This window comes from Seriola dumerili, unplaced genomic scaffold (genome assembly GCF_002260705.1).
Source record: "Seriola dumerili isolate Sdu_G_001 unplaced genomic scaffold, Sdu_1.0 BDQW01000800.1, whole genome shotgun sequence".
Taxonomy (NCBI): Eukaryota; Metazoa; Chordata; class Actinopteri; order Carangiformes; family Carangidae; genus Seriola; species Seriola dumerili.
The window spans coordinates 5315-17158 of NW_019175055.1; the positions used below are offsets into that span (position 1 = coordinate 5315).

Below are 11844 nucleotides of genomic sequence, written 5' to 3' on the forward strand. Positions count from 1 at the left end.
TAGGCTACGTTTGTTCATATCAAACCGTGTAGAGTTAAAAAATATAATATATATTGGTACAGGAACCTGTATATACAGTATGTACCACTGAGCGTGAGAAACAGAGGACATGAAGAATACAAACCAAAGTGTCTGTAGCAACGAGCCGCTCAGCCCGTTGAAAGCAGATGATTCAACTACTCATGAGAGATCACTGATCCAGACTGTAGACCGAGCAGCTCTGTAGAGGGTGCCTCAGTTTCTCTTTGTAGGTTTATTTTCTGTTACCCTGCAAAGACAATGTGCCAGCACCCAACTGGATTATACAACTGGGGTCTAGAGCAACATTGCTTACTCTTGCAAGTGAACTGACACTCCACATCTCGACTCATCTCCAGGCTCTGGTCATGTATTGCTGGATGAAGTAGCAGGAATACATTCACTTAAAGCAGAAACCTCTTGGACAAGTTGTTCAGGCCTTCACAGAGTGATGTGCAGGAGGGACTTGTAAGGAAGAATGATACTCCTGTCTTACTCTTCTGTCATAATGGTGCCATTGGTTCTGCTTGTTCTCCGTGATCTTTCTCTTTGGTGAAATATTAATGAAAACAGATGAAATAATTGAATTAGGAGATAAACCAAGTATTGTCATTTACCACAGTGCTATTTACATACACAGAGTTTCACAAAGAAGAGGTAACAACAATACCTCGTGTGTGGGAGGGCTTCCACATCTATTAGGAGCATAATAAAAACACAAAATGAAAAACATTCGTTAATTCAACAACGTCAGTGGAACTTTGGCAGAACAGTATCATCATCCATTAAACCATAAATAAACATTTTCTTTGACTGCACCACAGATCTTACCTGCTAGAAGTTTTTCTTATCTTCAGATGAGAAACTAAACAAAGCCAATCACTAATTAAAAAGCAATACCAGCGCCTGATCACAATTATTATCACGTCTTAACTTTTCTTTCCCATACATTCAGATCCACTTGCAGCAGTTCCTGGTTTTATCAGCATTGAAGTTTCTGATTTACCATCTGGAACGGATAGAGGGACGGTTTTTTACTTTATAAATGTATAGAAACTTCAAATTTCACTGCCAGTTGTGAGAAACCCAGATGTGTCTATGTCGGATGTGAAAGCTTCACTTACCTGTTGTGTGTGGTTGACAAGATGTTAATGTCCCATCCTGAAAATGTTCGTTCTCTGCAGCCAGAGCACAACAGTTGTCTTTGGAGGCTGTTCTGTACAAAGAACAAATGATTACACATGTGTGGAAAGTAGTTACTAGTAGTACACATCATATGATGACAAGGCGTCAGTGTGATATGAACATCACTAACATTTCATCCAGACTGTCTGCATTTCCAACTCAGCTAATTTTTTAAAATATTGAGATTTTTTGAATCCAACACTTGAAAACACAAAACAATTCCAATAATAGTTTCTTTGTTTCAGTCCCAACATGACAGTTAATCCTTATGAATTTGAGGTTTATGAAAAAGTTGTCGTGCAGCTCTTTTCTTCATAAGAGCAGAACAAGATGGATTTTAAATTCACTATATAAAGGAGAAATCACATCAGCATTCATAAACAAAACCAGCCACTGTTTGACACGACACTGAAACTATCCAAATGTTATTAGCTTGCAGTGCTTCATAAGCATATTTAAGCATCAGATATTTATGCTTATATGATCAGTAAACACTTGGACCATCAAGAAGTTACATAACTACATGTAAACTACATGTAAACTTTTTGTCCTTCAGACAGTTGTAAACCATCCCATGTTGTCTGGGTACACGATAATGACATATATAACAAAGAAAGTCATTTATGAAAGATAAACACACAATGTTTGTGTTTTGAAGCACAGTTGTCCACAACACTGATGTCAGTGTGTTTGGTCCCTAATCTTCACAGTATAGAGCAAAACTCTCTACATGCCTTATCTATAATAACATGCTGAACAGCAACTTTCCGAACCTGGATAAAGAAACATGAAATGTGTTTGCTCTCGTGCAAGTCTGTGGCTGTACTCAGCCAAAGCATGTTGGCCTGACTGTTTCTCATAGTTCGATCAAGTTCAAGAGTCACATTCCCCCAGTTATCTTTCCTTAATATTCATATCGAATAAATTCAAGCTTATCTACCATGATAGTTCTTGAATCAGGACCTTCAGTGGTTGAATTTCACGTAGCCTCATTTAAAAATAAAGTGTATCAGATAAAAGGCCTTAAGTTGTTTATTTCACATATTGAATCAACATTTAGAAAGACAACAAGATGTGGTGGAAGAACCATGTTAGTTAGTTTAGACACAACAACTTTCACACCATTTCTCAGGGAGCAATAACACTGAATTAAAGAGCCCAATGTTAAAGCCAAGCTGGGGCATCATCTTGAACATCTTGGACGTTTAACAGTTTTTATTGTATTTTTGTTCCTTTACATGAACGTGCACCTTGTAACTAACCAGCTTTTTACTCAGTGCAGTCGGTTCATCATCCAAAAGTTTACAGACCTGCACTGAGTGACTTCAAAACTGGGACCTGCCCAACGATGAGATCTTTTATAAAATTATTACCTACAGTATTGATCTTAAAGTCAGAACCCAAGAAAACCACCTTTTTGACTGATGTATGTCCTGTGGGTGACATCCTTGTGTGTTTCTCTGCTGCCACACAGCTGTTCCTTTGTAAAGGCAGTACAGAAATTTCTTCAGTGCTTCCACAAACTCTGTCTGATGTTGCTTATACATGACTCCTTCATCCTTCAGACCAGAACCTGTCAGACACACCATAGAGATTATTACAGTAGATACAAAACTCTATTGTTGTTTAATCTTACTAAAGAACAACTAGCAATTTATTTCTGACTAGATGTCGTGAAAACTAAAATGATCTTGATGATGTTCTACACTCTCCATCCATTTGTTACTGCCTGGATATTGTTTTCATTATCCATAACTACAATACACACACACACACGTTTGTTTTTATTCAGACTCTTAATCGGTTGTGAGCTTTTCCAGTTTTACTCTGACCAGGACACTTTTTCATTATTTATTACTACTTTTGCTACTTCTCTGTACTGTACTCACCCCTTGCTTACATAATTTGCACCTCTAAGCTGCTGCATTGTTGACTACTGCCTGTAGAATACTGATTTATTATCTATGTTAGTTCTTGTTTTACTGAATGAATTGATAAGCATATATTTTATTATAACCATCCCTTGGCCATCTCTGGAGACGTGGCTTCTTAAATTTACTTAAAAATTAAATCAAAATTTTGCATCTTCACAGTGACGCTTTGTTTTTCTTTAAACAGTTTGTTCTTTCACATTGTGGATTTGCAGTAATATTTACTAATTACTTGATTTTAAATTCAGGTTTAGTCACAAGTTCTACGGTAATAACAAGAAGAGTTAGCAGACAGAATCTACCTTCATCACAGTTTGTGCAGGTCAAAACATTGTTTAATCCAGTGGGTTGATTCCAATGAAGGTCCTTCTAAGCACGGGCAGACAGGCAAGTTCTCCCTAACTCTGTGCAGCTGTTCTAACTCTATTTCCTGTTTGAAAAGAAAACCAACAATTTCAATTTCATGCAATATTTTTTATTGAATGAAAAATGTTAATCTTGGTGGGTAAATATTGTTAAAGTGACACTAAAAAACAAGAGTCCAGCCCCAGTTCTTCACTGATACGTTTCACTTTCACTATGAAACAACCACCGACCCCAGGAGGACAGACTGACTCCACTGTTCTACACACACAAGTGGTTGCATTCTGGTGGAGTATGGTTGACACCTGGCAAGCAAACAAAGTCTCTAAAGGTTAACTAACAGTATAATGTCCCTTAATCATTCAGGTTGGATCTTACTAATTAACAACGTATTACGTTTATCGGATGTCAGTTCACATACTACCAAATCACTTGTGTACATGCGTCGTTCTGGTCGTCTGATAACGTTCAATGGCATTTATTAGTCCTTTAACAATTTACCCCCAAGATTAACACATTTATTTTCATCAATAGAAAATATTGCATGAAATTAAAGTGCGTGGTTTCTTTTCCAAAGGAATAGAACAGAACTCACACAGACTTCTGTTTGCCGTTAGAAGAACCTTCATGAATAACCCATGATTAAACATGGATCGCTGCAAAACCCTGGTGGTAGTAGATTTCTTTGCGATCTTTCTTTATTTAGGTTAGAAACTTGTATAAACTGATTAAATCAGTAATTGTATATTACTGCAAAACCACAATGTGAAGAAACAACTTTTTAAAGACAGCTCACTGTGAAGATGCAGAGAATTCTTGATAATTTTTTAAAGTTAATTTAAAGAGGCACGTATCCAATGATGACCAAGGGTTGGTTTATTAATTTAAATATATGCTATCAATTTCATTCAGTAAAACAAAACTACGAATAAGTAATTAAATCAGTTATTCTACAGCAGTAGTCAACATGCAGCAGCTTGGGTGCATTATGTAGCAAGGAGTGGAGACAGTACAGAAAGTAGCAAAGTAGTTAATGAATAATGAAAGTGTCTGTCAGGTAATACGGGATACAGCTCACAACCGATAGAGCTGCATAAAAAAACGTGTGTGTGTGTGTATTGTAGTTAAGATATGAAAACAAGATCCAGGCAGAACACAATGGATGGGAGTGTATAGAACATATTCAAGATCATTTTAGTTTTCACGACATCTTAGTCAAGAAATAATTGCTAGTTGTTCTTAGATAGATTAAACCACCAAATAGAAGTTTATCCTACATGTATAATTCTCTATGATGTCTGTTTGGACAGTTCTGGTCTGAAGATGAGGATGTTCATGATAAAGCAAAACATCAGACAGAGTTGTGAAGCACTTGGAAGGATTCTTCTGTTACTGATTTTACAAGGAACAGCTGTGTGGCCAGCAGAGAGAAACACACAAGATGTCACCAAGGACATACATCAGTCAAAAAGTGGTTTTCTTTTCTGATTTAAGACAACGGTAAGGTATCAATTATTATTAAAAGTCGCATTCTTGGAGCAGGTCAAGTGAAGTCACTCAGTCCAGTCTGTAACTTTTGGATGATCGACCGACTGCACTGAGTAAAAAAGCTGGTTATACAAGTGCAGTTTCATGTAAGGAACAAAAATACAAAAAACTGTAAACTCCCAAAAGATGTCAGAGATGCCCCAGCTTGCTTTAACATTGCTCTATTCAGTGTAAATTGCTCCTGAGAAATGGTGTTGAAAAATTGTACATGAAAAACGATTGTGGTTCTAACTAACTAACATGGTTCTTCCAGCCACATTCTTGTTGTCTTTTCGAAATGTATGATTCCAATATGTTGAAATAACAAACTAAGGGCCTTCTTTATCTGATACACTTTATTTTTCTAATGAGCTACGTGATTCAAACGACCTGAAGTCCTGATTCAAAAACTATCAGGGTAATAAGGCTTGAATTATTGACTATATATTAAGGAAAGATAACTGGGGGAATGTGACTCTTGACGTTGATTCGGAACTAGAGAAACAGTCAGGCCAACATCTTTGGCTGAAGTACAGACACCCAGACTTGCACGAGAGCAACACATTTCATCTTCTTTATGTTCCAGTTCTGAAAGGTTGCGTGTTCACTGTGGAATATCCATAATAGTCATGTAAGAGAGAGTTTTGGCTCATATACTGTGAAGATTTAGGGGACCAAACACACGTTGACAGCAGTGTTGTGGACAACTTGTGCTTCCAAACACAAACATTGTGGTTTATCTTCATAAATGACTTTCTTGGTTTATTATGTCATTATCGTTACCCAGACAACATCGGTTCGTTAAACTGTCGAAGGACAAAAAGTTACATGGAGTTTACATTGTAGTTTATTAACTTCTTGATGGGTCAAGCTTCGTTTACTGATCATACTAAGCATATATAACCATCTGGGATAGCTTACAATATCTTGCATGAAAAGCGACACTGAAAGCTCTAATACACATTTGGATAGTTTCCAGTGTTTTTCGTGTCAAAACCAGTATGGGGCTGGTTTCGTCTCTCATGAAGCTGATGATGCATTTCTCCTTTATAGTGAATTAAAATCCATCTTGTTCTGCTCTTATGAGAAAAGAGCTGCACGACAACATTTCATCAAACCTCAAATATTAAAGGATTAACTGTCATGTTGGGAACTGAAACAAAGAAAACTATTATTGAATGTTTTGATTTTCAAGTGTTGGATTCAAAAATCTCAACTATTTTAAAAATCAGCTGAGTGGAAATCAGACAGTCTGATGAAATGTAGTGATGTCATATCACACTGACCCTGTCATCATATGATGTGTACACTAGTAACTACTTTCAACATGTGTATCATTTGTTCTTGTACAGGAACAGCCTCCAAAGACACTGTGTGCTCTGGCTGCAGAGAAGGAACATTTTCAGATGGGACATTTACATCTTGTCAACCACACACACAGTAAGTGAAGCTTCACATCAGACATAGACACATCTGGTTTCTCACAACTGCAGTGAATTTGAAGTTTCTATACATTTATAAAGTAAAAACGTCCCTCTATCGTTCCAGATGTAAATCAGAAAACCTTCAGCTGATAAAACCAGGAACTGCTGCAAGTGATGCTGAATGTGGAGAAAGAAACAGTTTAAACGTGATAATAATTGTGATCAGCGCTGTATTGCTTTTATTAGTGATTGGCTTTGTTTTAGTTCTCATCTGGAAGATAAGAAAACTTCTAGCAGGTAAGATCTGTGTGCAGTCAAAGAAAATGTTATCATGGTTTAATGGATGATGATACTTTCTGCCAAGTCATGACGTTGTTGATTAAGATGTTTTTCATTTGTTTTTTATTATAGCTCTAATAAGATGTGGAAGCCCTCCCACAGAGGTATGTTTGTTACTCTCTTTGTGAAACTGTGTGTATGTAAATATGCACTGTGGTAAATGACAATACTTGGTTTATCTCACTAATTCAATTATTTCATCTGTTCATTAATATTTCACCAAAGAGAAAGGATCACGGAGAACAAGCAGAACCAATGGCACCATTATGACAAGAAGGTAAGACAGGAGTATATTCTTCCTTACAGTCCCTCCTGACATCACTCTGTGAAGCCTGAACAACTGTCCAAGAGGTTTCTGCTTTAAGTGAATGTATTTCTCTCCTCAGCATAAGAAAACGACCTGGAGATAATCAGATGTGCAGTGTCAGTTCACTGCAGAGTAAATGTGCTCTAGACCCCAGTTATAATCCAGTTGGGTGCTGGCACATTGTCTTTGCAGGGTACAGAAATAAAACCTCAAAGAAACTGAGGCCACCCTCTACAGAGCTGCTGGTCTACAGTCTGGATCATGATCTCTCATGATAGTTGATCATCTGCTTTTCAACGGCTGAGCGGCTCGTTGCTACAGACACTTGGTTTGTATCTTCATGTCCTCTGTTTCTCACGCTCAGTGTACATACTGTATATACAGGTTCCTGTAACCAATATATATATATTTTTTAACTCTACAGGTTTATATGAACAAACGTAGCCTACCTCTGTATTCCTATTTTTACTAAGACAGTAATAAGTAATATAGTCTCTTAATAAGACAGTAAAGTCTGTCAGTTGCCTGTAAATACATGGAACCAGCAAAAGTAAAGTCTCTTTGATTTAGAAGAAGTTTGCAGGCTAATAAAAACCCACATATGCCATGGGTCAAAGAGCTGCTGGTTGATGCAGCTTCAGGCAGTGACGTGTTTTAGTTTAAATGTATAGAAACTAGAAAACAGACACACAGAGAGCAAATCTCCACATAATAGTTTAGATACCGTCTCAAATTAAAGTAAGAATTCATCTGACACTTTGAAATGCCATTTAGTCATTTATCAGTATGATTAATTGTTTTCACACCTCCTGTGTGTGTGTGTGTGTGTGTGTGTGTGTGTGTGTGTGTGTGTGTGTGTGTGTGTGTGTGTGTGTGTGTTGTCCTCAGCAGGTGTGATGGGAGGGAGGTTTGTTGCCAAATGGTTTAGTCTGACTTTAAATCATTACTACATATAAATTACTACATTATTTCATATTTGGATCAATTTGTAAATGATATGGTGTGGAAGAAAACTTGATCGTTACTTAATTACTAATAAAAGGTCATTTCTTTTAAACTTATTCATGATTTTTAACCAGCTAAAAATTATGACAAAAAAGAAAGAAAAAGTTAAGAGTGACCCTGATGTGAATTCTAGCTTCTGTTATGGACATCCAGAAACTGTTTAATTTTATTTATTGCCCAATTGTAGAGAATTTCTGACGAAACCTCTGAACTTTCATTAATGAAAATATTGATGAAAGTTTTATTTTTCTGTAGAAGAATGTTTTGTTTTGTTTCCTGGAAAATAATACACTGACAAACATGTACATGATAAATCTTATTATAAAGGTTTAATTCCATATGCATTAATGTAAATTTACAGTAAGAAACCATGTTTTATTGTTTTTAGAGTTCAATTAAACACAAAAAGCTTCTGCTATTTTGAAATCTTTAAAATCTTTATGCACTTTATTTAGATCTGTGTTTTTATTATGTGTATTATGTGTATCCTCTGTATATACCTTTGCTAAATGTTTATCATGTGCAACTTGAACATGTTACGTATTTACAGGTGTTTGTTCCTTAAAAAGAAATGAATGGAATAAAATTTGTTCAAAAAAGAGGCATTTTTCTTTTCCAATTCTTAAGTACGTTAAAAGATGAAGCTAACGTACCAGGATTATGCTGTGGAGCAGAGGAGTACACGACACGTGACCGTGTCACCAAGGTAGGAAACTAAACAAGTTGAAACGAGACTAAAGTCTCCATTTTGACTGTGACCCTGAGGTCACGGCCCAGTTCCAGGGGAAATGTCCGATCCACACAAACTAATCTCATCTACGTTTTATCATCTAATTTTCAACAACAATCCCCCTCAAACCTCTGGAGGAAAGACGTTATGAGGCAGTAAAACCTTATTAAAATGACTGTAACGTCATTAAACGCTTCGTGGAAGATGAAGCTTAATGACGAATGATTGCAGATTTATTTCAACACAAGAAAACGTGTAGCCTGTTGTTCGTTTCCTGTTTGTTGTAAACATTTCTTTGTTCCTGTCACAGCTGATGGAAAAATCAATGAAACCTCTGGAAACTGATTCATTAGTTGTAGGCTGCTTCAGGTGCCGTCCGGAATTATGGGTCCAGTTCTGCTGTCCTGTTCATTAATTCAACACACCTGAACTTGGAAACTGATGCTGTGTCTCCCTCCTTCAGCTGTGATGTAGGACTGTATGGAAGATTATAAAATCTTAGTTCAGCCTGGTCATGCTGCAGTAATTGTAGCACAGAAGACAACAAGCCCGTCTCTGTCAGGACTTTTCTATAACAATCAACTAACATGTATTACTGTAAGAAACCACAACTGGAGTTACACCCTCAAAAGAATTAATGACACATTATACTAAATGTTTCTAGACTCTTTTAGTTGTATTATAACAAGTTTAACTGTGTTAACTCCTCAGGAAGAATATACACAATCTTCAGTGTATTCAGTGTAGACTTGCTGACACCTACGGACAACTCTATAACCCTACTGAGTTGGCCCCTTGATCCTTTCATCAAGGAGAACACCCCTTCTTCACTCTTACATCACCAACGCTCATGTCTTACAACATACTTACCTGTGCACATTGGCTGATTCGATCTAGGGGCCCCCGCGCTGCCCTACCTGTGGATATCTATGCCAAACTAAGAGCCCTCCTACCCCTTGATAACTTGAACCTTGGTGTTACACTGCTAGACCACACAGATCACCTCTTTGTTTTCTAATTTTCTTTCCTGTCTGACCAAATATCTGTAACCCCAGGTATATGAAAAATACAGTTGTCCATCCCATTGTTTTGAACTGTATAACTGTCTCCCTGCCTACACTCTGGGTCAGTCTACTGCCTCAGACCTGCTCTGTGTCAGTTGGCTCACCGTATCCTGGGATTCCAATAAACTTACTTTACTACAGCAAACTTGAAACTAAGGACTTGAGTGAATTTCTTCAACACTCCCTATTGTTATTTTAAAGGAGAATGAAAGAAATCTAAGTAGGAATCAAATGGAAAAAGTTCTTCAAGCGTTTCCTTTCCTCTAGCAAACATCGAAGTTGTTAGAAAACAAACTAAGTAGAAACCTGAATTAGTTTTGCTTGCATCACTAAGATTTAATCAAATGAATATAAGTTTTAAACAAACACATGAAATACAACTACTGCCATGTATGAGCTATTTGATCACATCTGTTCAACTCCTGAAACACAACTTGCTGCTGCTGTTAAAAAATGAATGATCTTTATAACTGTTCGCAGGATCTTTTCTCACATCTTGTATGGTAAAATGCGAGTTATTAGCTTATTAATATGTTTGTACGATTCTCTGTTTACGTAACCTACTGTTTCTTTATGATTCCTACCCCACAGTATATTAAGCTGCTATAAATAGCACTGCTGCTCCCTGAGCATGACAACAAATTTTTTTTTTTCATATAGAAGTTGTTCTCATCCTAACACTTTTTTGTTTAGCTCGTTGTAAACAAGTTGACTGTGCTGAACACCCTTTAATGACGGTATAATAGTCTTTAGGAGTGGGTACTGCACTCGAACCAACATCAGCCTGACTCGAAAGTGACATCCCGACTGGTCTTCTAATCGCTCACGAATAACTCTCAAATGTGGATGCAAACATGGGCTGCCCGGTCAGTGCAGCGCCTGTAGCACGATTCATAACAGTGAACACGCTCTAACATCATCAGAGGCAACCTATTTCTAAAACTGCTTTGCACTCTCTGTGAACCTTCCAAGTGGCCAGAGTCAGTAGCCACCACTGACTAGCTGTCACCATCGACGCTATACACCTAACTACAACTGTACTCGAGCTGAGTACGAGTCGGTTTTACAGTGATACTACACACACACGGTTTTTTAACAAACTTTGTGATCTTTTGACTTTTGTTATACAGGCTTCACACGACTCACAAAATAAGAAAACTTATTTCATATACCAGGCAGCCTTCCCATCTGTTGGTGCTACGAACAGAAGAATTTTAACGGCTGAGCAACTGCTTCAAAGATTCCTCAGGACGCACTCTGTAACTTGCAAAATACATCCACTGTCTAGTGAATATGGTGTATAAAGTAACTTCGGGGGAGTGTACAAACACAGTTTACAATATATATATCTTATATATTTTTCCACGACAACGATTGGCCGCAGGGGTTGGGGTTGTGTCAATGTCAATGCTTCATATTTTTAGTTTTTAATTGACTCTTGTGTGGATTATCACCTCGGTTTAATTATTTGTTTATTTATTCATTGTATGAACATGATCCCAGTAATTTCTTTTTTTTACTCTGTCAATTCCAGGTTATTTCAATATTAAATACCTGGTACACTGTAGAAGTATTAGGACATAGTAACTTTAAGTTCAATTTAGATTTTCTATTACAGAGATTAAACATTGTCAGTGACACGACAGTCAAAAAAAGCGGGTTTTATATCTTGTGGTTGTGATAAGGACGGAGGAGGAGGAGCTGTGTCAGGGTGAGACTGTAGGGCTTAAAGAGAGATTGAATCCTTGTGTGAACCCTTTGACCAACCTGCAGCAGCCTGGACTCTCTCCTGATGTTTGTCTGAGTGTAAATGTGAGTTCCTTTGTTCTTTAGACCTTGTAGTATTTTGCTTGAGATGTCATGTTAAAGTTAGAGTGTTAGTAGTTGTAACACATGGTTTATATTTTCTGTTTAGATGAAAACCAGCATCGATTCTTCTCATCCTCCATTG

General features: G+C 37.2%; 2 protein-coding genes across 2 annotated transcripts in view; both read left to right on the forward strand.

The window, feature by feature from the left end:
* Positions 1-7488, forward strand: part of LOC111236976 (tumor necrosis factor receptor superfamily member 5-like) — an 11318-nt gene extending 3830 nt beyond the window's left edge. The window contains exons 6-9 of the mRNA XM_022765898.1: positions 6317-6464; positions 6573-6745; positions 6860-6891; positions 7459-7488. Coding sequence (XP_022621619.1) covers positions 6317-6464; positions 6573-6745; positions 6860-6891; positions 7459-7488 — 383 coding nt within the window. The remainder of the gene's footprint in view (positions 1-6316; positions 6465-6572; positions 6746-6859; positions 6892-7458) is intronic.
* A 4138-nt stretch (positions 7489-11626) lies between these two features.
* Positions 11627-11844, forward strand: part of LOC111236981 (tumor necrosis factor receptor superfamily member 14-like) — a 20746-nt gene continuing 20528 nt past the window's right edge. The window contains exon 1 of the mRNA XM_022765906.1: positions 11627-11705. The gene's annotated coding sequence lies outside the window, so the exon portion shown is untranslated. The remainder of the gene's footprint in view (positions 11706-11844) is intronic.